General features: G+C 44.3%; 1 protein-coding gene across 1 annotated transcript in view; it reads left to right on the plus strand.

Moving 5' to 3' along the window:
- The window catches only part of CDAN1 (codanin 1), a 219,765-nt gene that overhangs the window by 32,078 nt on the left and 161,894 nt on the right, over window positions 1-25,793 (plus strand). The window contains exons 2-3 of the mRNA XM_069208913.1: window positions 3,871-4,598; window positions 7,483-7,701. Of these exons, the coding sequence (XP_069065014.1) occupies window positions 3,871-4,598; window positions 7,483-7,701 (947 nt within the window). The remainder of the gene's footprint in view (window positions 1-3,870; window positions 4,599-7,482; window positions 7,702-25,793) is intronic.

The following is a 25,793-nucleotide window of genomic DNA, read 5'->3' on the forward strand; positions in this document are numbered from 1 at the left end:
ATTCATCAAGATCCATTGATAGAAGAAGTGAGTATGTGTAGGGGATTAGGAGGAGCGAATCATCCTGTACGCAGATGATAATATGTTATATCCCATCCTGCTAGCTCTCTCCGTTGACAGAATCTTGCAAATAATATATTTGAGGATCTATCGGGTTACCGTATTAACTGGTCCAAATCCCTAATTTTCTCATTGTCGGGTGGCCCCATTTGAATTCCCACGCACTGTGCAGCACCGCTGGTTTCGGAGAGTTTTAAATATCTAGTTATCCATATTACCTGTAACTCACAGGACTTCCTAAACAAGTATTTGCTCCAACAGATTGAGAGGCTCCATAGAGACGTATAGCATTAGAGAACGTTACCCCTATCTTTGATGGGTAGGCGGCATTGTACAAAATGATGTCTCTCCCATGCCTACTTTATATATTTTAGAACACTCCCTTCAGGATCCCACCAGCGTTATTCCAGTGAATAATTCACCTTTTTTTTATGGAATGGGAATAATTCACGTATTGCTCTATGCAAACTCCAGATGGGGGGTGTATGATGGTGGGCTAGCAGACCCAGACACCCTTAAATACTACTGAGCTTCACAATTGGTGGTGGTAAATGATTGGGTCTTTAGCAACTGTGAAGAGCCGGCCTACAGAGTGGACAGAGGTGATGGGTCAGAGGGGCTATGTTGCGGTATTGTACCGCCGGTGACTGGAACGAGTTCTACCGACCCACACTCCGACTGTAGTTCGGTGTGAAAGGAGGCCACTGGTTTCTTGGGCTGGCAAAATAAGCTCACTGATAGGACACCTCACAGTGATCTGCTGAAGAAGGTAGGCAGTTTGGCAGGGTTTTCTAAGTGGGAGCTAATCGGCATTGAACACTTGGGTGATGTCTGGAAGGAGCAGTCCTTCATATAGTTCGAGGTTCTCCGACAGGAATTCAAGCTAGCTGAGGCCGAAAGACACCGATCTCTCTGGCTCGTCCTTGCACTTGGATGCTTTATACGCAAGGCTGAACAACTGCAAGAAGCCACTTCTTTCAAAGATAGGCTGCTCACAGAGCGCATACCTGGCAAAGCTATCTCACTGATTTACAAGAAGCCAGTGAATTATTCTCCTGATCTGTTGTTTTCTTGGAGGGAGGTCTGGTCCCAACACTTTGGAGATCATGATGATGATGACTAGATAGAGGTATTGCAGAGTCCAAGGGAAACAGCAATGTGGACTAAGTTTCGACAATTCCAGGTGGAGACCCTACTCAGATCTTATTACTCCAGAACCATCAAACATAAAATAGGACAGACTAATACATTACTGTGTCTTTGAGGGTGTGGCCAAGAGGTTTAATTTGTTCATATCCTGTAGGAATTCCCGGTGATTACGACCTATTGGCAGTCAGCGACTGACAAGATTTCTCAGGTGTTAGGACAAACTATTCCCTTGGATGCCAAGTGGCTGATTCTACTAATATCGATGGAGGAACAATGGCTGAAATATCAGAAAATATGGGTGACGCTAGCAGCTGGGGTGGCAAAATGGAATGTGCATGGTCCTGAGGCAAGTCTACCCCTGCTGCCCCGCACTGACCGTCCCCCTAGTCGCATGACTGGGATCTGTATTGGTGCCAAAGGGCAGAACAGGTGACTTTTTTTGTAAATAGGAGATGCCCCAAAAAGTGGGGTGCTTGGAGTACTTTTTGGGGCAGTAGGGGATGCGGAGACTGAGGGGGAATGGAAGAGAAGATGCTCCTGCTGTGTTCTCCTTGGAATGGTCCATAAGCTATAATGAAGGTCGTAAAAGAGCCAGTTTGCATTACACTACCTCTGCAATGATTGTTTTTATTGCCTGCATTGCTGTGCTTTCGACATGATTGTTTTTCGTTCTTTCCTGAATCAACTGTATAACGAGCACTGTATCAATAAAAAGTTTTAAAAAAATATATACATTTATAGTATTACGATGTTTAGAATTATACGTGGTTCATAAATGCAAAGCCTTACTGTTGGAGTTAGGGAAAGGCATTACGCTGTACTCTCAGATTGTATTACTGACAGTGGTTCCAAAATAAACCAAGCACTGGTCACCAACCATTTGACTTTGTTGGTACTTTTTATGTTTTGTCAAGGGGTTTGCAAAACTTCACTGTTGATGAAGCTGCCAGGCTCTTATGAAGTTTAAGAAAAGAAACACGGGCTAAAAGCAATAATGTCTTTAATTTCAAAAAGCCCACATTACTATAGTAGTCCCTGGTGCTTAAGGGAACTACTTTGTGTGCGGATGTGCTCCTTGCGAAAGGGCAGACTGTCCTCATTCAGATCCTAAAGTGGGGTGACCCATGCTGTAGTAGGAAGAAAAAATGGTGAGTGACACAATAACAGACCAATGTATGAAGATGGATAGCTGAAAGTACATTATTATATATAATAATGTTTGTAAAATCAACAGGCCCTGGATAATTCCAGAACTAAATATGTATGCATTTATAAAATGTTACAATTTGTTATAGTGCTCCCAGAATGCTCCGTGAATATATGAAAAAACAGACTGAAGAATAGAAGCAAGCTTCTTGATTGTTTTGAAAATAAACTGTACCCAATTAGCAATTTGATTTAAAACAAATGAGTGAAACCTACAGGCAGTTTTACTAAAATATCATTTAATCTTTAATGGCAACTTTATATACTATTAGTCTAAAGCATGGTTTAATTAAAGATATTTGATGTAGGTCTATAGTTGAAGAAAACATCAATCTGAGAAAATCACTGGAAAACCATTAAGTAGAGCAAATTTAAAATAAATTAGGGGCCATATTTTTAAACAAAGTCTCAAAAGTGCACCCACAGTTCTCTGACCTTTCATTGATGCAGATTTATGTCTTTCAGGAATTCACAAGAGTGTACAGTTGTAGGCCTGGAAACCGTAAACCTAAGAAAATTGTAAGTTCTGTCACAGGAGCAAATATATTCATGCATATTTACTCATGCGAAAACCCGGAGGATCTCCTTTCCCTATATCCACATCTAATTTTTTGAAGGCGGTGGCTCTTTGCCACCTTGGAAAATGTTTTACTCCTGTCGTTATCGGGAATGAGTTCTGAACCTTTTCCAGAGTGGGAATGTTTTGGAGAGGAGTTGGTGAATGCCTTTAACCATGTACATATGTGGATGTGCATAACCTCACTGGGTATTACAACCCTGGAACTGCCACTTTCCACCTGTTCAGCCCCTATGAATCAATTTCCTCCTATTGGTGCAAAACCAACTTTTATGCATGCAATCCAAGTCTACATGCACAAATAGCTTTGAAATTGGGTTCCCTACCATTTTGAATCTGACAGGGCCTGGCGGAGTTAATCTAGTTATAAATTGAAAACCAGTCATTGACTTTGTGCTTGGCATATTCTCATAACTGTGGCAAACGATGAGAGTGATGCACAGCGAGATTGTGATTTGCCCAAGAATTACTTGATATGCTCAAGTAGAAAAGGTACGCCTGTGAGCAGTCTCGTTCGTCATCAGTTGGCGACCTAAGCACTTGATAGCATATATAAGATGAGTTTATTGATAGTAGCATTTTGTGAAAGTGAACGCCATGCTATATTGCCTCGCTGCATGATATCAAATTGGATAAGTGGACTTTTTTACTGGGCAGATTTCTGAAGCATTCAGTCCCTTAGGCCAGTAAATGTTTTACATAATTCCACACTCCCCTGTTACTGCTCAAGTTTTGGTGAGGTTGCCATCAAGGGAGTGTTGGTGTAATTGAAGGAAAATCTCCTTGGTTAGTTAGTAAAGTCACCTTTTCTTTATTAATATGCACTTCTGATGATGATGATTCACATCCTCCTCTTATTTCATATCTTTATTTTGCAGGAAAACTCAGTGAATCATGACCTCAAGCCTCTTAATTTAGTTCAGAATGATTTTGTGCCTTTCTTACTAAATTTTTTACGGGAGCAAACAAGTCAGATCCTGACCAATGGTCCTTCAACACCCGCAAAGACTCCGAATCCCAAGGCTGTTGTTTCATCTTGCAAAAATGAAAATCACAAAATGGGCGGACTTGGGGAAAAGAAACTTGGGATTACTCCCAACCAGAAAGGGAGCAGGACACAACTTTTTGCACAGACCCCAAACAGCTCTTTCACCTCCGAAGCCTTCCTCCCTTCTTCCCCATCACCTTCCAGCGGGTCCTCGCTCTTCAGCAAGTCAAGCCTGTCTGCTAGCTGTAGTGACTTTCCCAGTCTGGTCTCTCACAGCAGTCCTAGTTTTACCAGCAGCCCTGTGCTCTCTCATCAATTTGAAAAACGTTCCAGCCAGAAAATGAATTTAGGGAATTTTATGGTATTCACACCAGATGGCCAACCGGCGAGACGGAACCGTAAAAAAAATCACAGTGCAGCTTACACACCTGTCCGCTCTGTGGCTCGGGATCTTGGTCAAAGCCTAAATGACGAGGGTGATAGAGGGGACCACCCATCTGGGAGCGGCGGCAAGAAAAAACAAGGCGGGCCAATTTCAGCCAGTCCTCCTCCGCCCGTGCTCAACCTTCACAATTTGGAGGAGTTCCCACCAGTAGGAGCAGCTTCTGGCTCATCGAGGTAAGAGTGATATTTTATGATGATTGTCTTTTAAATGCTTCTGTCAATTTTCATTTTTCAGACGATATTCACAATGTTCTTGTGAAAACTCCTGGAGAAGTGTCATGTGTGCTGCTCATTCTCAACAGGAACTGCTCCTGATGCTTCGTGAAAAGTATATTCATTGCGCTCTGAAATTATTGAATCCTTATCAGTGGGTTATTTTGCTGAATGCTTCAGGGTGGCACATGGGGGGTTATTACAACTTTGGAGGAGGTGTTAATCCGTCCCAAAAGTGACGGTAAAGTGACGGATATACCACCAGCCGTATTACGAGTCCATTATATCATGTGGAACTCGTAATATGGCTGGTGGTATATCCGTCACATTTGGGACGGATTAACACCTCCTCCAAAGTTGTAATAACCCCCTTAATCTTTTGGGAAAATCTGCTTATGTCACTTCTGTGTAAGCAAATGTAATTGGTATAATATGGCATCTAATCTTTTCATCACCGGGGGTTTGAGGATTGTATAGCCACTGCTCCTGATGTCATGGTGCCGTGAATACAGTGCAAAAGAAATATAAACACATTTCACTGATATTGTTAAACAGCTTATTCGTTTATACTGTTTTTGCAAAGGCAAGTAGGAGAAGGCAGGATGGGAAGCATAAAAATCCTCTGCTGAAGGGTGGTGGGTGGTTGGTGAGTTTTGTAGCAGAGTACAGAATGGTTTATTAAAAGAAACTTGCAGATTCTAGAGGTGTGTGAAACAGGGCTGTTGAAAAGACCAGAAGGAGAGGGGTTTAAGGTGTGGTAGGTGCAAAATGTAATATGTTTACAGTCAGTGGTTTGCAACTGCAAAACCGAGAAATCTGATCACATCTCCTCCACCTTAAAGCCCCATCACTGGGCTACATCTCGAAGCAAGAGGTAATTTCAAGAATGCATGCATCATACAAAAAGTATTTCATCCCACTCTAGCTCTGTATCTGAATAATAATAAATTGAAACTGGCTGGTGATCAATAAAAGATAAGAGGCTCAGATTCCCAAAGCCAAGAAAATCACAACTACAAAACAGTTGTTCTCATATTTAGCTCTGAGACTGGGAAATGCTATCCCAGACCACATAAGATTAAGGGACAGATTTATATATTGGCAGGCGGAGGTAAGTCTGTCAGGGCAACAGAGTCCCTGCCCACCAAACTTAGAAATGACCACCAACTGGTGTCATTTCTGGAGCATTAGTAGGAACCACAGTCACGGCAGTCCCTGTCTATTGTTTTTCAAGTTTAATGCACTTGACTAAGCTGTCCGTCAAACTTTTGTTTTTTAGCTTAAAAAAAGAAAACCCAGAAATAGGATTTCTTTTTTAAATTAAAAAAAGTGCTCCTGTCTCTATGGGAGTTATTTTCGATTGCTGGCGGAAATTAGACACTTTTCACTGCCCTTTATCATCAGAGTTTTCCCTGACCTGTATGTCCACCCATATAAATTAGGTGGTTGAACATAGATGTTAAAATCTGACAGCCCTTACTCTGTTGGGCTGTCGGAGGGGTGTACCACGCTGAGATAGAGTAATCACTGCGGTTACACCAAAGGTCCACCCGCATATAAATTGGGCAGGCGGGCCATTATGTTTGCGGTAAGGCTACTCAGTCGCTGTTGTGACAGAGTATCCTTACCACCAACATATAAATCACCCCTAATTCCTAACCCTGCCTTCAGGAAAGACTTAAAAAAATATCTGTTCAAGCCTTACGTAACCTGTTTGACACTAGACTAAAGCCTTCCAGGTTTTTGGAACACCCATAATTTCAGGTTTACTGTAAAACACTTCATACCCTATGCTCATGCTGTATGCTCTTGCCCTATACTAAATGACCTAGGTTCTTTTGAAACTCATCTTGTTCTCTGATACTTGCAAGGTGCTTTGTTGCCTTGTGGCTAGGTCTGCGCTACACTAAAATACTCAATTATTTATGTTTTAATGTAGACCTAAACGACACTCAGCATGTTCACAAACTACCTGATATAAGGAACTGGGTGGCAATTTGTGTTCTGAGTAAAAGGGCCTAGCATAGCAGATGCACTGTAGTTCTGCATCTGATTTAAACATTCTGCAGTGTTAGGAGACTAGTGGCTGTTGGCACTGGTGGGATTTCCACCTTGTGCATATTCATATGGTACTGAATGGTGACGCGTAACCTATTTTTCAAGTGCTTCCAGATTTTACATGGAAAACAACCGGGGCACGTGGCGATAGAAATATGCTTAGAATAAGTGCCAAATCTGCAGAGATGTTTGCAGGTGGTGTACACCAGAACCACTTGTTGGTCACCCAGACTTATTTTTAACTATTAGGCGTTGATGTAGAAGAACAGAGAAATGCAGAATAGGGAAAAAGGAGAAAGAGATGGAGAACATAGATGGGGGGAAAAAGTGAGAATGCGACAAGAATGTTATAATGATAGAATAAAGAGACATGAGATGAAATCCAAATTTAGCATCCTTGGTTTTCAGCAAACCTGACACTACGCAGCTCTGGCAAGGGTTGTGGTTCACTTGGTATGGGTTTCCCTGCTGGGGGTAGGTGGGTGGTGGGGTGGTTTTGGGGAGCTAAGAAGAGGTTTTGGCTGTGTCATATTATTTTTCCAAATTAAACATTGTCTTGATCACAGAACATTTGTAAACTGTGATAGTTAGGATTACAATACAGTTGTACTGGTTTCACAGCATACACGTTTAACCACTTGACAAAAATATAGCTGCCCATTCCTTTCAAGATAAGTAGAAATGAGTACATTTCATCCCCAAGGTGAACATATTAACATGCACTCTGATTTCATATTTGTTCCTTGTGATGATGGGAAGTAAAATGCTGCCCTTTCTGCTTTTGCAGCAAAAGCAAACCATCAAGAAGAATCAACCCAACCCCAGTAAGCGCAGAGCGCCCACTGTCGAAACCTAAGATATGCTTCACCTCAACCCCCCTCACCATATCGCCTTCTATGGGATTCATCAAAGGCTGTGAAACCTTTTCTGCGGCCGAAGAAGTAAGTGTCATGGCCTCGCCCCACAACAGTCTGCAAGAGGAGAGGGAGATGCTGAAAAAAGAAAGGTAAGAATTCTTGTGGTTGAAATGTTTTATCCTGAGTGAATAGAAAACAGGAGTTCCCTGAACCATTTTGGACAAGTTTATAAATGTCCCAAAACATTGCTCAGTAGCTGATGGGCAGGTCTCTTAAACAGAAGTGTAGGTGATGATTTTGTTTATATTGTATGTGGAGTGTTTTGGGGACCTGGCGCTCCATCTGAAACTCTGATTGCAGCAGTTTGAATTTGGATGGGTGAGATGTGCATTTTTAGAGCACTGGGTGGGCAATGAATATAGGGCCAAATGTACAAAACGAATCTGTAGTGGCATATCCTGTGATTCCCAAAAACATAGGTATGTTTTTTACAACGTACGAAGCACCTTTGTGATTTAGAAAAGCTTTTATGAATTGCTAAAATGATTTTGAGACTCATTCCAAATTGCAATTAGGGGCAGGCATGAAAGGGATGTATCCTCGCATTTTTATTTGCAGTGAGTTGTGTCAGTGGTTTGCAATCACAGTTATGGTCACAGTTGTGGTCGCAAACCATTGATAAGTTGCCAACACCTCAAAGGAGATTGAAACTAGTTTTCAGAAATAATGCTGTCCATGCCGGGCAGCTTCATCTTTGAGAATTGTCTTGGGTGAACTCTGTGGTGGTACGTCCGCAGTCTGCTCCCCTTCATATCTGCCCAAACAGGAAAATATCATGTTTAAAGCAACGCTTGTGCCTTTAAGGAACACAGGCTTTTTAAAAAGAAATAAAAAATTCTTGGGAATGCAGATGCAGGCACAGAGGTCTGCAGTCCCCTAGACACCATAATTGTTCCTTTGGTAGCCACACATAGGCAATCTCTAATAGTCACCTGGCTAATTAATGTTCATTAAGCAGGTCATTCTGGGAACCCTCGTAAATGAGCTTTTTGTGATATGACCTATTAGTACATAGATGACACTGCAAAATTCTAGACCAAGCTCAGAAAGTCAGGTTGTAGTTTTGTTTGGTGGAAGCTTGCCGTTACCAGCCACAATATTTACAATATTTTTTTGTTTTCGTAAATTAGTGAAAGGCCCTTTGCAGGGACTCCGAGTGCAGTGGGTGAGTGGGAGAAACAGTTCAACAATTTGAGATGGGAAAAACTAGCACCCCTGAAGTTGAGACTGTCTATTCTGACAATATGCTCTTTGAGTAGCTATCAATATGTCAAAAGCTGTGAGAAGAGATGTGATTTGTTTCTCTTGTATGTAAGTAAGCCTGGTTTGTGGGAGGGTTGGTCCTGGACACATCAGTGGCCTTCAGGGGGTTTGTAGCACTGGTCATTTTTGCAGGATAAGAAATTACAGTCACCAAGATTATGGACTGCTAGAGGCTGGGAGGCCCACTGAAATGTATCATTTTATTCACCTTGAACAATTTGTGGGATAGGCATTTAACTAGTCTGCTAAAGACAGTTAATTGAGCTGCACAAGAGCCATCTGATTATGAGGTATCCTTATGGAATTGTCGAGGTCTTGCTCATCAAGAGCTAATGGCATACCAGAGCAGCAATACTGGACTAGATGCTAGAAGGTAACCCTGTCTGACTAAATACTATGGCATGTTTTTCCCAGGTCCATCTTTCTAATCCTTTCTACAAGATATAAAACATGCCATAACTATACTGGTCTTTTGGGAACCAAACTGTTAGAAATGGCCCTTTTTGCCAGGTTATCTTCAAACTTTTTGCCTTCTTCCTCCTATTTTTTCAGGTCTGGTTTTGCTGGTTTATTGTCTCTGTGCACTTTACCACTGCTAATCAGTGCTAAGTTGCATGTGCTCCCTAGGTAAATTGTACTGTTGATTGGTTTATCCATGATTGGCATATTTTATTTACTGGTAAGTCCCTAATAAAGTGCACCAGAGGTGCCCAGGGCCTGTAAATCAAATGCTACTAGTGAGCCTGCAGCACTGATTGTGTCACCCACATAAGTAGCCCTATAAACATGGCTCAGACCTGCCACTGCAGCATCTGTGTGTGCAGTTGTAAACTGCCAATTCGACCTGGCAAGTGTACCCACTTGCCAGGCCCAAACCTTCCCTTTTGGTACATGTAAAGTACCCCTAAGGTAGGCCCTAGGTAGCCCCATGGGCAGGGTGCAGTGTATTTAAAAGGTCGGACATGTACTGGTGTGTTTTACATTTCCTAACAGTGAAATACTGCCCAGTTTGTTTTTCACTGTTGCAAGGCCTATCTCCCTAATCGGTTAACATGGGGACTGCCTTTAACTTTAAAGCGCAGATTCCCTTTGAGGGCAGATAGAAATATGGAGTTTAGGGTCTCTGAACTCTCAATTTAAAAATACATCTTTTAGTGAAGTTGGTTTTTGGATTGGAGTTTGAAAATAATATGCCCCTTTTAGAATGTAGGCATTTTCTTGCTTAAACCATTCTGTGATTGTGCCTGTTTGTGGATTCCCTGTATGGGTCAGTTTAACAGTTGGAATGTTCACACCTCTCCTCTAGGCAGTGGCACAAAGGGAGCTGGGGTGTAGCCTGCATATCTTGATGAGCCATCTGAGCTAGAGGGGAGAAAGGAATGGTCGTTTGCATGTGAAAGGACTGTCCCTCCCTCACACAATACAGTCTCTAACCCCCCTAGTGTGTGTCTGGAGCCTGGCCCGGACAAGGAAGAATCTTGAAAATACTTAAGACTTTGCTTTGAAGTTTGCCAACTTCAAAGGCAGAAAGGGGTATAAAGAGAGGGCCCAAACCTCCAGACTTATAAAATCTTTCTGGAATCAAGAAGAACCTCTGCCAAGGAGAAGAGCTGAAAAGCTGGAGGAGGAGTACTGTACTGTCCCTTTGCTATATTGGCCTGTAGTTGCTGCTTCTACCTTAAAAGAGAACAAAGGGTGAACTTTGTTGTGTATCCTGCTTGAGAAAGTTCTTCAAGGGCTTGGAGTAGAGCTTGCCTCCTGTTGGAAGTCTCAGGGACACCAAAGACTTCACTGTCCTCGACCTGCAGCACTGGGAACTGTGCTGTAAAAGAAGAAAAAACACTGCAATGCCATCAACTAAGCCGCTGGCCTGCACCGTGACCTGTAGACGCTGCACTGAGCTGCACTGCCCCGCTTCACACCGCAACCCTGGTCTCACCGGCGCTGTCATCAGACGACTTCACCGAGCCACTGCTTGCACCGTGACCTGTGGGCCCCATACTCCGACATCGCCTGCTCACACCGCAGCCAAGGCCTCCCCGACGACACCTCTCCTGCTGACACTAGCGCAGCTGCCTGCACCTTGGCCTGTGGATACCGCTCGTGAGGAGCACGAAGCACCGTCCTGTCCAGCAGTGCCGGTTAACCAACGCCAGCACCATCGACTCCAGTGTCGTCAACAGACGTCCCTGTCTGCACTGCAACCCCCAGACACTGCCCGGAGCCGTCCTGTGCCGCACCGCCAACTTAGGCCTACCGACGACAGCGCTTCAGCAACGATGACGAGCTGCTTGCACCGTGACCTGGTGACACCGCAGGTTGCACCGCCTCGCTTCACAACGCAGCCTTGGTCTCCCCGACACTGGTGGACGACCATCACCGAGCCGCTGCATGCACTGTGACCTGTGGGCACCGCACAAGGCACCGTCCTGCTTCGCTCTGCAGCCCGACGCCATCCACGCCAGTGCTCCTGACTTCATCAGCCGAAGTTCGATCCGCAACGTGTGTGGCTTCAAGGACCTGACGACTTCTGCACTGACTCTGGAACCAACACTGTGACGGTGACGCCGCTTTCCGGAGCACACCGCGAGGATAACAATGCCCTGCAAATCGAAGGTACTGTTTGCGGGTCTTCCTGACACTGTAGCTGTCCTGCGACGCTGCGGCCGGCCTGAACTGTTGGTTTTGTTGATCACGACACTGTGATAGCCCCAGGTGGAGCTATCGACTTCAAGGAACTATATTTTTAAGTTAACTCTTACCAAATTCCTATCTTTAGCACTGTATGTTGGATTTTTATCATTTGTGTCTTGTTTTACACAGATAAATATTGGCTATTTTTCTAAAACTGGTGTGGTGTCCTTCTGTAGTGTTTTCACTGTATTACTGTGTGTTATGTGCAAATGCTTTACACAGATAATCCTCACTGCTTGTGCAAGCTACCAAGGGGGTGAGCAGGGGTTATCTGAGCAGGTTTCTCCTTTATCCTGACTAGAGTGAGGAAGGTCCCTACTTGGACAGGGTTCAAACTGACTGCCAACTAGAGACCCCATTTCTAACACAAACAAACAAAACAAATACGCATGAGAGAAAAGTTATAAGGACACTGACATGAACCTTTAATCAATTTATAAAAGTGTGTCTGTGATCTAATTGTTTTATGGTCAATTTAACTTAATGGAAATTCAAACTTGTTATTATGACGAATCCAGTTATTATAAATAAGACTTGGGTTTAGGTGAGGTTCAATCCAAGAGAGAAACATACCTCTAAAATTGTGACCTCAAAAGTGGTAATGTATTTATGGCTGATTTAACCAATGAGCTGGGTGAGGTAAACAGGGTTGCCCCTAAGTTTGATCATTTGTATGTATCCTCACTTTTCTGTGTCAATGACATGGTCATTAGCCTGTAATCACTAAGCTGGGACAATATTGCATTAGGAACTGCTTGAGGATCAACCTAAATATGGGAAAGGTCATGAAATGCAGCCTTAGTGCTAGAATGTAGTGGTTTTGTGGTCCTTAACAGGAGGTTGAGAGACAATATTCCTATTTGGGCCTTCTAATAGTCTGCCAGTTCACCTGAAAATCAATGAGATGTATTAAAGAGTGACACCAAAACTTCTACAGGATTGTTAGCTATGTTTCTTTGGTTTCATGGGAATGTTGTTCCTATTGGTTATAGTTCACCTCAACAAAATAATTCCCTCATTTGTGTACAGGGCAGCAATATGGTAGCACGCTCTTTATTCTGATTTTGAAGGCGTCAAGGATTATCTGTCATTGGCAATATGTGCCATTACAGGCCATTAGAATTTAATTTAGTTTTTGTGCTACAGACGCCTTCAGCAGGTTAATATACTACTTTGCACATTCTCCGGTTGACTCTTTAGTGGGATTGTATTGTAATAGCTACTGTAACATAAACATCTTTTAACATAATGCAGAATATTGGGTATCAGCTGGTGAGGTATTGGAAGGTGACACTATTTCCAAAAGCTTTTTAAACAACTAGTCAAGAAAAAAATCACAAAATTAGCAGCTATCCGTGGAGAGTAAACCTTCCTAGTTCAAGTAGCTGAAGGCTGATTTGCATTTAATCAGTCTTCAGAGTGCCATGGTGAGCAAAAAAAAGATGCACTGGAGTGTGGCCAACTAATTGCCTCTACCCGAAATTAGTTCAAGCACTCTACTCATATTTTGTTCCTGGGTACTTTCCGTAGAGGGACTTATGTACAAGTTTGTTTTTAGCTTTATTACCCAGAATGTCTTAATACACCCCATATTTAAGTCAGCAGTGTTTTATGGTTTTACTTTAGCTGACACATCATAAGTCTTTGTAGGAAAGTGCCCCTATTTCATGGTCACCCCCACTTTTTGCTGGGTATTTGATACCATTTCGATAGAAGTGCACTGGGTTCCTTCTGACCAGGTTCCTAGTGCCCCGTCTCTTTTCCTAAAACTGTGCAATAGCACCTCATTTGGCAATGCCCTTAGCACTCCTGTAAGTCCCTTGTAAATGGTACCCCGTGTATCTAGGGCATGGGTCCTAAGGAGTGCCCCTAAGGGCTGCAGGATGAATTGTTCCACCCTAAGGAACCCCTCAACCCACTCATGCAAGCCGCGTGACATGGCACAGACAAAAATGAAAACACGAAATAGCACACATCCTGTGAGACACTGCATTCAGTATATGTAAGTAACCCCTACAAGCAGGCCTTACAGCCCTAAGGCAGTGTGCATTATACTACATGTGAGGACTTATCTGCATGAGCTGATGTGCCTCTGTGATGTCTAAATCAATTCTTATACATTACAAATAACCTGGGAAGCCATTTTAAGGTACGTACTGGGCAGTGGTCAAAATGAGTTTCCCAGTGACACAATGGCTTCACTGAAACCTACGGTGTTTGGTATAAAACAGCTCGTATTAATAAAGATGCCCTGATTCCAGTGATGGATTTACTAATACATGCACCCAGAGAGACCCTTAGAGGTACCCCCTTAAACCTGCTAGTCCTCTAGTGTGGTGGCTGACTGGAACAGTCCAGCCTGCCACCTCCAACAGGTTGCTGACCCCCTGCAGGTGAGAGCCCTCACTCTCAGAGGCCAGAAACAAAGCCTGCTCCGGCGGAAGGTGTTTACACCTTCTCCAAGAAAGATGGCTGGTAATTTAGCATACCAAGGCCACGGATTTCAAAGTCACTGCTGCCTTTGTTATGCAACTGCAACATCCCCATACCTTCAGGATGCCATTCCTTGCCCTGAGGCACATTGAGCACCAGCATAGGCGGGAAATTAGCTATGCTAGGAGGAGCCCGGGCTAGACACATCCCTAAGATAAACTGCCTGATGTGCCCCACTCCAGGAAAATACCACCATCTTGGTGATGGCAGAATTAGAAACTCTGGGACAGGTTATGCCCACTTCCTACAGGAAGTGGTCATATAGGGAGTGTAGTGACTCCAAGGGTAAGTAGCCCATTGGCTGCTACCCTTCACTCCCTGAAATGCCCCTAAATCTAGTATCTAGGGGAGCCCCTGCCACCAGGAACTTAGATTCTACTGACCTGGGAAGAAGAAAGACACTGAAGAGCCATGAAAAGCAAGAACTGAGGAGCAGCAACTGCCTTGGCCCCCAACCCTGCAGCCTACCTGCTGTCCAAAAGCTCCCTAAAGTCTGGGAGGACTTACAGCACTTCAAGGAACACCAACATCTCCTGTGGGGTAGCAGAGCTACACCCCTGCACCCCAATGGCACCCAAGAACTACAGTGAGAGCCCTGGACTGTGAAAAGCCAACACCCAGAAGCACAACTGCACCGAGCCCCCTCAACTCGAGTTGAAGTGGAACAGTGGTACGACTGAGGTCCTGAGACCCCCTAGGAGCTGAACCCCACCTTGGGTTTGGCCAGACTGGTCCCCCAGCCCCTGCCTGCGGCCTCTTCTGTGCAGGAACCAACAGCTTTGAGCAACACTACTCGGCAGGAAAAAGACCACTGCACCTGCAACCCCCAACCTGAGTTGCTGTGGACTGCCGGTGTGCTCGTGTACCTAAGACACTGAAGGCTTGAGCCCCCCTTTGGGTTTATTCGGACTTGTCAGCCAGTCCCCCACCTGGGTTCTCCAGGGCCGTTTCCCTTTAAAGTGAATGGGACACCCGACGCAGTGAAGTAACTCTGCACCCTGAAACCCCATGCCTCTGAAAGTGAGCTGTTGATACTTTCTTGGACCTTGCTTCACATTTACCTTAACTCCAGAACAGTCCTGTAACTTGTTACCAAGTACCCGTAAGCAGACTATGCCTCTTTTTCCATAGGATAACATTACTGCATTAAAGTCAGCACAAGTGTGTTTGCTGTACACTTCAAAACTGCTAACTTAAAAAGTACGTTCCCAATGACGAAGTACTTGGTGTTAAAAAATATATAAAAATACATGCTATATTTCTAAATTGGTGTGGATCTCCCTATTGAGTGTGTGTGTCTCATTTATTGACCGTGTGAATGCAACAAATGTCTAACACTCCCCCTTGATTAGCCTAAGCAGCTCGACCACGCTACCCCAAATAGAGCACTTGGGATTTTTAAAGAAAGCCCAGTCCACTTTTAAGGGGATACCTGGCCTCTTTACACAGCATATCTCTTTTTGGTATATTATATCAGAGCCATTTTCCTACAGCCTTGATTCTCCTTCATGTGTTGTTAGCCTTGCACCATAAAATGTGCCCGCTCCGCAAGTGGTACAATAATTAAAGGATATTTGGGATGTTTGATTTGGATTAGTTGAATACATGTCCTGAAGAGTGATGTCTGATTTTACTACAAGGTTATGCTATCCTGTGCAAAGTATGCTTTTATGAATGAAACGTAAGGACTTGGTGATCACACAGGTATTTGATCAGGAGCCAGTGAATACTATTCTGCAGTCACTGGGTACGTTTCAATGGCGACGTATTCCCTATGGCTGCTCTACCTATTGTGTTTGCTGCTGCCTAAAATTGTGAGGGTTGGTATTCAGACCATGCTGTCTGTGGAGACTTCGCACTGAGATATTGGAAGCTGACAGTGCTGTTCACAATGTCCTGACCTTCGGCTGCTGGGATGAGCAGGAAGTAGAGTATCTTAAAATTGTTGCTGCAGGCCTGGTCCCATCCAGGCTTCTTTTGCACCAAACCAAAGATCGTGGGATTGGGGTTGGTATTGGCTGTAACATACTAATAACTCTTGCATTTCCTCTGCGTAGGAGTAGTAGAAAATGTTCTATGTGTGTTTTTCACATTAGCATTTGTATATTGAAGAGGAGGGAATGCAGGAATGAGTCCCCTGAGACTTCTCATGGCCTTTGTGTGGTGTTAGTGAGCAAGCTGTGGAAGGTCTGGTTCTGAGAGTGGTTAACAAGATTTTTGCAATAAAGACAGTGCTGTGCTGGAGAGACCCACCTAGATGATGAGGGATTACTGAGTGATCCTATGTCAAATGCAGCATTGAGGTGTGGAGCAGCAGGAGGCTGATTCTTTCTCTTCTATAGATTCCGCTACCACACCGTAAGCATTCTGTGTCCCTGGCAGAATTTGCACTGCAACTAAGAAAATGTTTGATAAAATTAGGTATTAAACTATCCCAATGTTCTTCGGGATTATTAGTAGCATGGGGGTAGCATTGAGATGTTGCTTATAGCAGTATCTGATTGTGTCTAGATGGCTGTCCCTAAAAAAAAAGGGGGGATGGATGTCTCTTTGAAGCCTAGCGACACTGCCGCTTTGATAGTCACTTGTTGATGAAGTCTTCGGTTATTTGTCAAGTTGCTGGGCATTTTGCGCAGGACAGTTGATGTCACTGAGCTATGAGAATAGTTTAATTGCATGTGTTGTAAATTCGAAGAAACATTGTAGACTGTTGTATTTGTTGCATAGAAATCATGTGGCTAGTGTAGACCTGCTAGCACTAGGTTCCTTCTTTGGTTTGAAGCATGTCCTTATGAATATTTTTTTTTCCATTGATAAGACATTTCCGTTCATGGTTTCTATAAAGGTTGATGATGTCCATGGTGCCTGAAAAGCTGCATTTTTTTTGGCCTTTTTTTTAGCTGTGACTATAGCTGTATGGTTGTTAGTTCTTTGGGTTAGTTTCTCCAATCCTGACTCAGCTTTTCTGCTTCTTTAATTCAGTTGTTCTATTCAGGCATTTTGCAAAGAGTCTAGGGTTTTGTTTTGGTAGGGGCTGTTCATTTGAATGAGAAAAGGGCCTCTTGTATTCTAGTGCTCCAAGGTCTGCAATTGCATTTCAGTAACCTATTGGGTGATAAAAAGTGTTATGTTTTTCTGATTCATGTGACGGTGTTGATATGTGCTGGCTTTGATACATTATTGGATGAAGCCATTTGTAATGTTTGAGGGCTGAGTCTTAGGGTTTGTCACTATAAAGTTTATTTCAGGTGGGGGCAAGTGTCTGTGTGCTTTGTGTCTTAAGAAGATTGATCAAGGCTTATTTTGTGGAGACAAACTGGGGTCATCTGTGCAGTAGGACAAGAGGCTGATGTCACCAAGTAACATCTTGTGTCTGGCCGACTGGTGTAGGTGGAGGTGAGTTCTAAGACACAGGCAAAGAATTTGGTCTTTAGTGACATGTAGTGTATTGGTGGTTTGGCTCTGTTTGCAGCAGTAATTCCCTCATCCTTTTTGTTCTGAGTCTGCATCTCATGGTGGGGATTGCTTAGTAAGAATATGATGACTTGGGAGGTATAGTAGGTTTAAAAAAATATATATATTTGATTGTGGGTTCAAGTGACTGAAATCTGTGGCCCATAGCATATATGTTGTCAAGGGCTATTTAGTTTCGTGTTTAACCACAAACCCAAAGCACCCATGAAGACAGAAATTCCTATTTTAGCCATCCACAGAGGAGCTGGATAGTTGAATCATTTTACATTGTTGTAGATGACCGGTACCAATTTTTTGGTCGAGCGCACAAACGCTTTAATGTGTTGTAAGTATTGTGGGCTTTTAACCACGCCCATCTCACATCCATCACTTTCATTTGTTCCTGGGCTTGCCTTTTAAAAATCACTTGATGTCATTGGTAAATGTTTTAGAAGCTGTTTTGCCACTCTTTGCAGACTGCCCGTTACATGGATTATTGCAGGGTTGCCGATATACTTCTCTGCGGGGAACTACTTATTTTCTTTTGTCTCTCCCCTTCGTGCTGCATGGTGGCCATGGCGCTCACAGTGCGAAGAGGCACAACAGTGTGAACTCGATCGGTGGTATTAGAGCACTGGTCACATTGTTCACAGGTACATAATCAGAGTCATTTCTTGTGGCTCGTCCCGTAAAACACTTGAAATTGGTAAATGCTTCATATAAAACAGAAATCCACAAAGTGAAAGCGGGAGAGCCAATACCACAGTATTCTCTGAACTCGGGAAATTCGCCCCATAATGCTTTGCATGGCATTACTCTTACAAAACATGTTTGCTCATAACTCCTAGGACAATGGGACCAAAACATGCTCTTTCTGTCTACATCATCTCTGGGTCCCCACACTAGGTTAGTGGTGACCCCAAAGTAATAACCCCTCCCACCATTCAGTGTCTTTTTTACGCGCTTTCATGGCCGGAACTTTTGTTTTGCAGCTGAGAATGGCTTGTGTTTTAAGGGCCTTGATTGTAATATCATTGCTATAGGCCTGCTACCCCTGAAAATGTGTAATGCACTATGCTCACTAGGGGCTAAATATATGGTTACACTGCATTATTTATTGACATTTTCTTTTTGTATGGTTATGCCTTCTAGGGGGCTAACTATATGGTTACATGACGATGTTTTTTTACACGTGGTGTTTTAATTGTGGTGTCCTCTGGGCTGTTCTAAGCATTACAGTCATAGCAACTGTCTAAAATATTCATGACACGGAAACTAGCCCCATAATGCTTTGCAGGACATTACTTTTACAAAACATTTTTGGCTATAACTCAGCATGTGGTAGTCCTAAGACAATGGGACCTCCTTGAAAACGCTCTTTCTGTCTATATTATCGTTCCCAACCTGTGGTCTGCAGGCCCCCAGGGGTCACAGAAACATTCCCACGGGGTCCACAAGCCTGGGCCGGCAGGAAGGCTCTTCTCCAGCTGGGGCCACTCGCTGCAGTGTTTTTATATTTATGATTTCATTTTTGCAGAGGTTTGAAAAGATCAGGCAAAGTTCCATGTACATTCAGGGAAAAATAAAAGCATCAAGGTAACTGATGATTAATGTACCTGCTGGCGAGAGATGGGAGTTTTTTCTAGTGTCAGTTTTGACTCATCTAAGGTAGCGCAGATGGTGAATATCCCTACTGTAAACAACCTTTATCATGCAAAGAACAGTATTTTATGTGCATAGCACAGTGGGTTACTACTTTTGTCACATATATTCTTTTGTTACTATGGAGTTCATAAGTTACAATTGTAATCTAGCACAGTGAGCTATGAACTGCCATCAAAGATCGCATGCAAACTGCATGGCACAAATTGGAAAGTTATGCTTTTCCCCCAGTCTTAAATTTTCCTTATGCGGCTAAAAAAGGTTTGCTTGCATAGAAGAGCATTCTTATTATTAAAGTCAACGTTAAACTCTGTTATGTTCTGAATCCTGAGTTTGTTCTTCTCCAGACCAAGCACTCTTAGAAAATGTCTACCAGTATGGAGGACTTGTTAATCCTACACCTTGTAGTCCCCTGAAACTGCGCCAACAACCTACACTGGTATGAGAGGTGCTATAAAACAAATGAATTACATGTGACAGAGAGGCTATGGAGAGCTTAGAGGCCCTTATGGTTTTACTTCCTTTCCCCACCACACATTTATGTGAAAATGTTTTCTCGGATCTCAATTACCTAAAAAATAAAAACAGAAATTGCATTGGAAATGTAGACTCTGACCTGAGAATTCAGCTTTCCTAAATAAAACCAAACATTGAAAATTTGGTCGCCGAGATGCAGCTTCCGCCTTCCCATTAAAATATTTTGATTTGTGCATCGTTTTTCAATATAAAATAATTACATTGTTAGTAATTTGAGTATTTGTTTGGCTTGTACTTGTTTGTGTATTTTTTGTGAATTACTGTTTTAATGTTTAAAATTTAAATCTTACAAATTGCTTGGGGGTCCCTGGCGTCCAGTAGTGATGCCGTGGGGGTCATCAGGAGTGAAAAGGTTGGGAACCACTGGTCTACATCATCTCTAGGTCCACACACTAGGTTAGGGGGACCCCAAAATAATAACCCCTCTCACCATTCAGTGTCATTTATGCTTTCCCATGGCTAGAAATTCGTTTACAGCTGGGAGAAGTTTTGTTTTAACGGCCTTGTTTGTAATATCATTGCAGTAGGCCTGCTAGCCCTGAAAACGCCCTCTAGGGGCTAAGTATATGGTTACACTGCATTACTTTCTCCTGTGTTTTTCATTGGGTTTCAAATGGAGTTATGCCCTCTAGGGCTAACAGTATGGTTACATGACCATGTTTCTTACAAATTATATTTTTGTTATGGTGCCCTCTTGGTGCAGTTTTGAGCATTAAAGTCTAATGCTGAAAGTTTATTTCTGAAAAAGGTTTGTATGATAATTGTATATGTTTTTTTTATTTTTATTTTTTATTTGCTTTTGAACCCGGACATAACAAATCCGGAGATATAATGTAGCTCAGGCAAAAACTCTCAATCAGATACAGAGTAATTATACATGTTAGAAAACAGGAGCGAATCTCCCTCACCCCCCAACACCTCCCTGCATTTTTCATGACACAGTCCTTCAATAAGCACTCCTTCCTATAATGCATTCCCTCTTTCCTCCGGTCAAATTCTATCTGGGAGCCCCTTAGGTGTAATGATCATTCTATGTCTATCCTGACGGTCCTATGATCCATGTCCTCTTTCTGACTATATCTCAAGTGAGTAGTATATTACCCAGTCCCCCCATATCTTTTGAAATTTCTGCAGACATCCCCTATTTGTGCATGTAGTTTTTTCTCCCATCATGAATCCGTCCATCCCTTTTCTCCAGGTATTCATAGTCGTCCGGCTCTGGGATCCCCACTGTCGAGCTATATCTGTTTTCGCAACCATCAGTACAAGTCCGCATAGCAGAAGCTTTCTCCTGTGTAAATCTATGTCATTGGGGATGCCCAGGAGTATGTATTTGGGATCCGGGGGAATCTTCTCATTCAGTACCCCGATAGCTCCCCCAATACCACGGCCCAGAACTCCCTTATCATCGGGCATTCCCATATGACGTGTAGAAAGGTACCGGTCTCGCAACAGCCTCTAACACAATTTGGGTGTCTGGTCCTCCCCATTTTGTATAGTCTGTGTGGGTCGTAATATACTCTGTGTAGTATTTTGAATTGGATCAAGCGAAGTCTGGATCTAATTGCCACCTCCCTTGGGAACATCAGTGCAGCCTCCCAGTCTATTTCCTCCATTTGTCCTATGTCCTTCTCCCATTTGGCACGTAGGGTTATCAGGATGTTTGGCATATTGCTATTAATGGTTTTGTATACCAGCGATGTTGCTCTCTCCATTATTTTATTTGTTAGCAGGCGGTTTTCTAGGGGGGAGTGTTGTGCGATTTCCTGTCTCCCAAGACCTTCTTTCCCCCACGCATGTCTCAATCTTATATATTGAAAATATTGTGTCTCGTTTAGTGCATATTCTTGTTGTAAAGACTCAAAGGGCATGAGACCGCCATTCAACATCAGGTCTCCAATTTTGGAAATCCCAATCGTGTCCCAGCTCCTGAAGCCTCTAAGCTTTTTAATTTCTTTTAACCAGCTTCCCTCCCATAACAGGGTCTCCATAGTGGGGCGCCTATACCATCTTATCTTCATATTAGCTCTTTTTCCAGGCCAACAAGGTCCTCTCGTGGCTGGAGCGAGGTGTCTGGTTCCAGTGCCCTCATATAAAAATTGCTTGCAGGATCTCCCTACCCACTGCAGCCTTTCCAGCCGGAAGGTGGGGTGCTGATCTATGGCATATATCCAGTTATTAACATTGATAAAATGAGCCGCCCAGTAATATGCCTCGATGTCAGGTAGCGACAGTCCACCCGCGTATTGACAGCGTTGTAGCGTAGTTAGAGCAACTCGCGGGTGCTTCCCTTTCCACAGGAAAAGTCTGATATCCCTATCTATGGCCCCAATTTGGCTGTTGGGGATTTGGTAGTATGTGTTTTGTAAAGCGTAGAGGAACTTTGGTAGGGAGATCATTTTTACCATTGGCACTCGGCCCATTAACGTCAAGGGAAGTGTTTTCCATTATCGAAATCACTGCTACATTCTCTCGCTATCCTCCCGGTATTACGTTCGAGGCATCTATCGGCATCGTGAGTTAGATATATTCCTAGGTATTGAAATCCCTCCCTCGTGCTTTACAAATGCATCGGCAGAGGTGGGAGGGATGTCCCCTGTTGTGGTATATATAAAATCGATTTGTGCCAGTTAATGCAGTATCCCGAATGCCTACCATACTCCTCTAGCAGGAGAAACAACTTCGGGAGTGTGATCTCAGGACGGGTGATATAGAGGAGAACGTCATCTGCGTACAGAGAAATGCGTTCCTCCTCTTCTCCTTCCGGTCTCATTCTAAAACCAGTTATGTCAGCGGAGTTTCTGATCTTGCACGCTGATGATTCTAGTGTGAGGGCAAATAACAGGGGGGACAGAGGGAACCCCTGTCTCGTTCCCCTTCCAATGGGGAATTCCGAGGAGACGGTTCCATTCACCCTAACCGCGGCTGTGGGCCCCGTGTAGAGCAGTTGTACCCACTTAATATAGTTTGGGCCGAACCCAAATCGTCTCAGGGTCGCCACCAGGAATGGCCAGTGTACTGCATCAAGAGCCTTCTCTGCGTCCAAAGCCAGGAATAAGTGAGGCTCTGGATGATGTATCACTGCGGCAAGCCATATGTGTGCTCTTCTTAAGTTATGTCTTGTGGACCTTCCGGGTGTGAAGCCGGTCTGGTCCATATGTATTAGTGAAGAGATGACTCTGAGCTTCCTGGATGCCAGCACACTGGCTAAAGCTTTGACCTCCACGTTTAACAAGGATATCGGCCTATATGAGGTACATTTATCTTTAGGTCTACCCTCTTTGTGTATTACTGCTATCTCAGCCCTTCGTAGGTCTGGGGGGAGTACCCCTTGCTCTCGGGCCTCTAGATACATATTTAATAGGTGAGGAGCCAGTACTTCTCGAAAGCTTTTAAAGATTTTGGCCGGGAATCCGTTCGGGCCCGGTGCTTTGCCAGGTCTTAGTCGCGCTAATGCGGTAGAAATCTCCTCCACTGTAAGGTCTTCCTCTAGCTCTTCTCGGTCCACCGAGTCTAACACAGGCTTGGCTATCCCATTTAGGTATGTAGTGATGGAATCTATTTCTGCCATTGGTCTTGCTCTATAGAATTCTTTATAATAGCCTGCAAATGTTTCCACTATGTCGTTATCTTCAGTGGCCCTAGCCCCGTTTTGTGACTCTATTTCTTGGACCCATCTTGCTTCCCTTTCTTTCTTTCCGAGCCATGCCAGAAGTTTCTCAGCCTTGTCCCCGGTTTCATATAGTCTACATTGCGTTGCTCTAAGGCGGGCCTTTGTCTCTTTCTCTGCTAGCTCCTTTTTTTTCTTTCTTTCAAATATATTTTTATTAACTGTTTGCTGTTTTACATATGTAGGTCTATTTACAGTAACATTTTGTCCTTATTGTACATTTCTGCTAACTGAGCCGCATCTCTGTTTTGCTTTACTTGCAATGTGTTTCACAATTACCTATTCATTTCAATAATATTATAATACTTATACATCATTGTTTCCAGCTCTTAATCAGACCGTTTTTATGGAGTCAGTTCTTTCAGTGCCCCTTGTTACCTTTTGTATATTGTGACCTCATAACTGACTTAACTCAACTTCAAACTGTAAATAAACTTATTGGCTTATGTGGGTGGATCTGCTTAATTTCTAAAAGGGAAGATTGTCCGGGCGTTTCTTGTTAAGTAGGGGTGGCCTGTGTTTCGTTCCCCTCCCTCCTCTATCATTTTAGTTATTGTGTCCTGTCCCCCCCTACTCTCTCTCTCTCCGCGTCCGGCCTGGCGGGGCGCCTAGTATTCCTCCTGTCATGGTTACAGGGACCATCCCCTACGATTATATCTGTTGGCCATTTCAGCTAGTTCATCCCACCCCCTCAGGTGCTATTGGTCTCTTCGTTAGGTCGTCCCAGTTTGTCACTAGGTTTTCCCACTCCGAGGCGATGGGGGTCTGGCGAACTCCCCTGGCCTCCTCGGCTTTAAGGACCTGCAGCTCAGCCCTGGACCATCTTGTGACATCGCTCCTCCATTCTGTCAGAGATGGGTGTGCGGGAGACTTCCAGCCCTTCGTAATCAGTCTTTTATATAGGGCTAGGGACAGGTCAAGGAAGCGACTCCCAACCCTGCTCCACTTGACGCCGGTTCTAAGGCCCAATAGACACATTGCGGGGGTTGGCCGGAGCTCCGTCCCGAACAGCTCCGTGAGGATTGCCATCATCGCGCCCCAACCCCTCTGGAGCATCGTGCATCCCCACATCATATGATCAAAGTCGGCCTCACCGTCCCCACATCTGGGGCATGTCCTGGGCACCCCCCCATATATGCGGTGCAGTCGTTGAGTGAGGTATGTTCTGTGTAAGTAGTTGTATTGGATGTATCTCAGCCTCGTGTTGCGTGAGATCATCCTGGGATAAGCTAGTGCTCTGGTCCACTCTGACTCAGACAGATCCCGCCCAATTGTCCTCACCCATTTTTCTCTTAGAGAATGCAGGGGGTCCACAGCTGCCTCTATTTGGGCCCGGTATATTTTTGCAATCAAGTGAGGTTCCTCTCCTGCTGTCAACAGGAGGTGCAACACCCCGTGGACAGTGGGTTCCGCGTTGATCGTGTCCCAATGATCTTTCAGGGTGTGCACCAGCCTCCTGAAGAGTAAAAATTGTCCTTGCGGCACTCCCCCCCCCCCCCCCTGCTACATCAGCGAAGCTCCTCAGCACCCCCTCCCTGAATAGCCCCCCCACTGTCACCATCCCTGCTCTCGTCCATGGTCCCAGTCCCAGCCCCCCTCGCTCCCCCACTCTCGGGTCCAGAGCGACGGCCGCCAGCGGCAGAGCGGGAGAGTACGGTGGCCCCACCCCAGTCCTTTTCTCGCACCGTTTCCAGCATTTCATCGCCACATTGCACATTATGTTGTCTCTTATGGGGTCAATCTTCCTGCCCGCCATGCTTGCTGCTATCCGAGCTGTGTCTATTACTCCGTGTGCGGTAGCCAGGTCCAGCCGTCCCCTGCCCGCCATCCAGCCGGCCACCCATTGTAGCTGGGATGCCAAGTAATAAGCCTCGAAGTCAGGAGCACCCAGACCCCCCAGGTGTGTCGGTCTACAGATGGTCGAGAGCGCCGTTCTCCTGCGACCCACATCCCATATCAGCTCTCTAAGCAGAGCTTTCAACTCTCAGAACCATGCAGAGGGGACCTGTAGTGGTAAGTTAGCAAAGTAGTAGAGGAGGCGTGGAAGCATGATCATTTTTGAGAGCGCCACTCTGGCCATTATTGTTAGCTTCAATGATCTCCAGAACCCCACCGAGGAGCGCAGGGATCCGAGTGTCCTGCCAAGATTGCCGTCTCTAAGGTCGCTCAGTTCGTGAAATATTTGTATGCCCAGGTATTTAAAAGTCCGCGGGGCCCAGTTAACATCCGCTGGGCACGCATCAGGGCGCGCGCTGTTGGACAGCACAGGGAACACAAATGTTTTCCTCCGGTTAAGTCGGAGTCCGGATAGGCCTCCGAAGTCTTCCAGTATCCCCAGTGCCCACGGGAGTCCTCTTGTCCCGTCCCTCAGGTAGAGAAGTATATCATCAGCATACAGAGAAACAATGT

The sequence above is a fragment of the Pleurodeles waltl genome, chromosome 9 (genome assembly GCF_031143425.1).
Source record: "Pleurodeles waltl isolate 20211129_DDA chromosome 9, aPleWal1.hap1.20221129, whole genome shotgun sequence".
Taxonomy (NCBI): Eukaryota; Metazoa; Chordata; class Amphibia; order Caudata; family Salamandridae; genus Pleurodeles; species Pleurodeles waltl.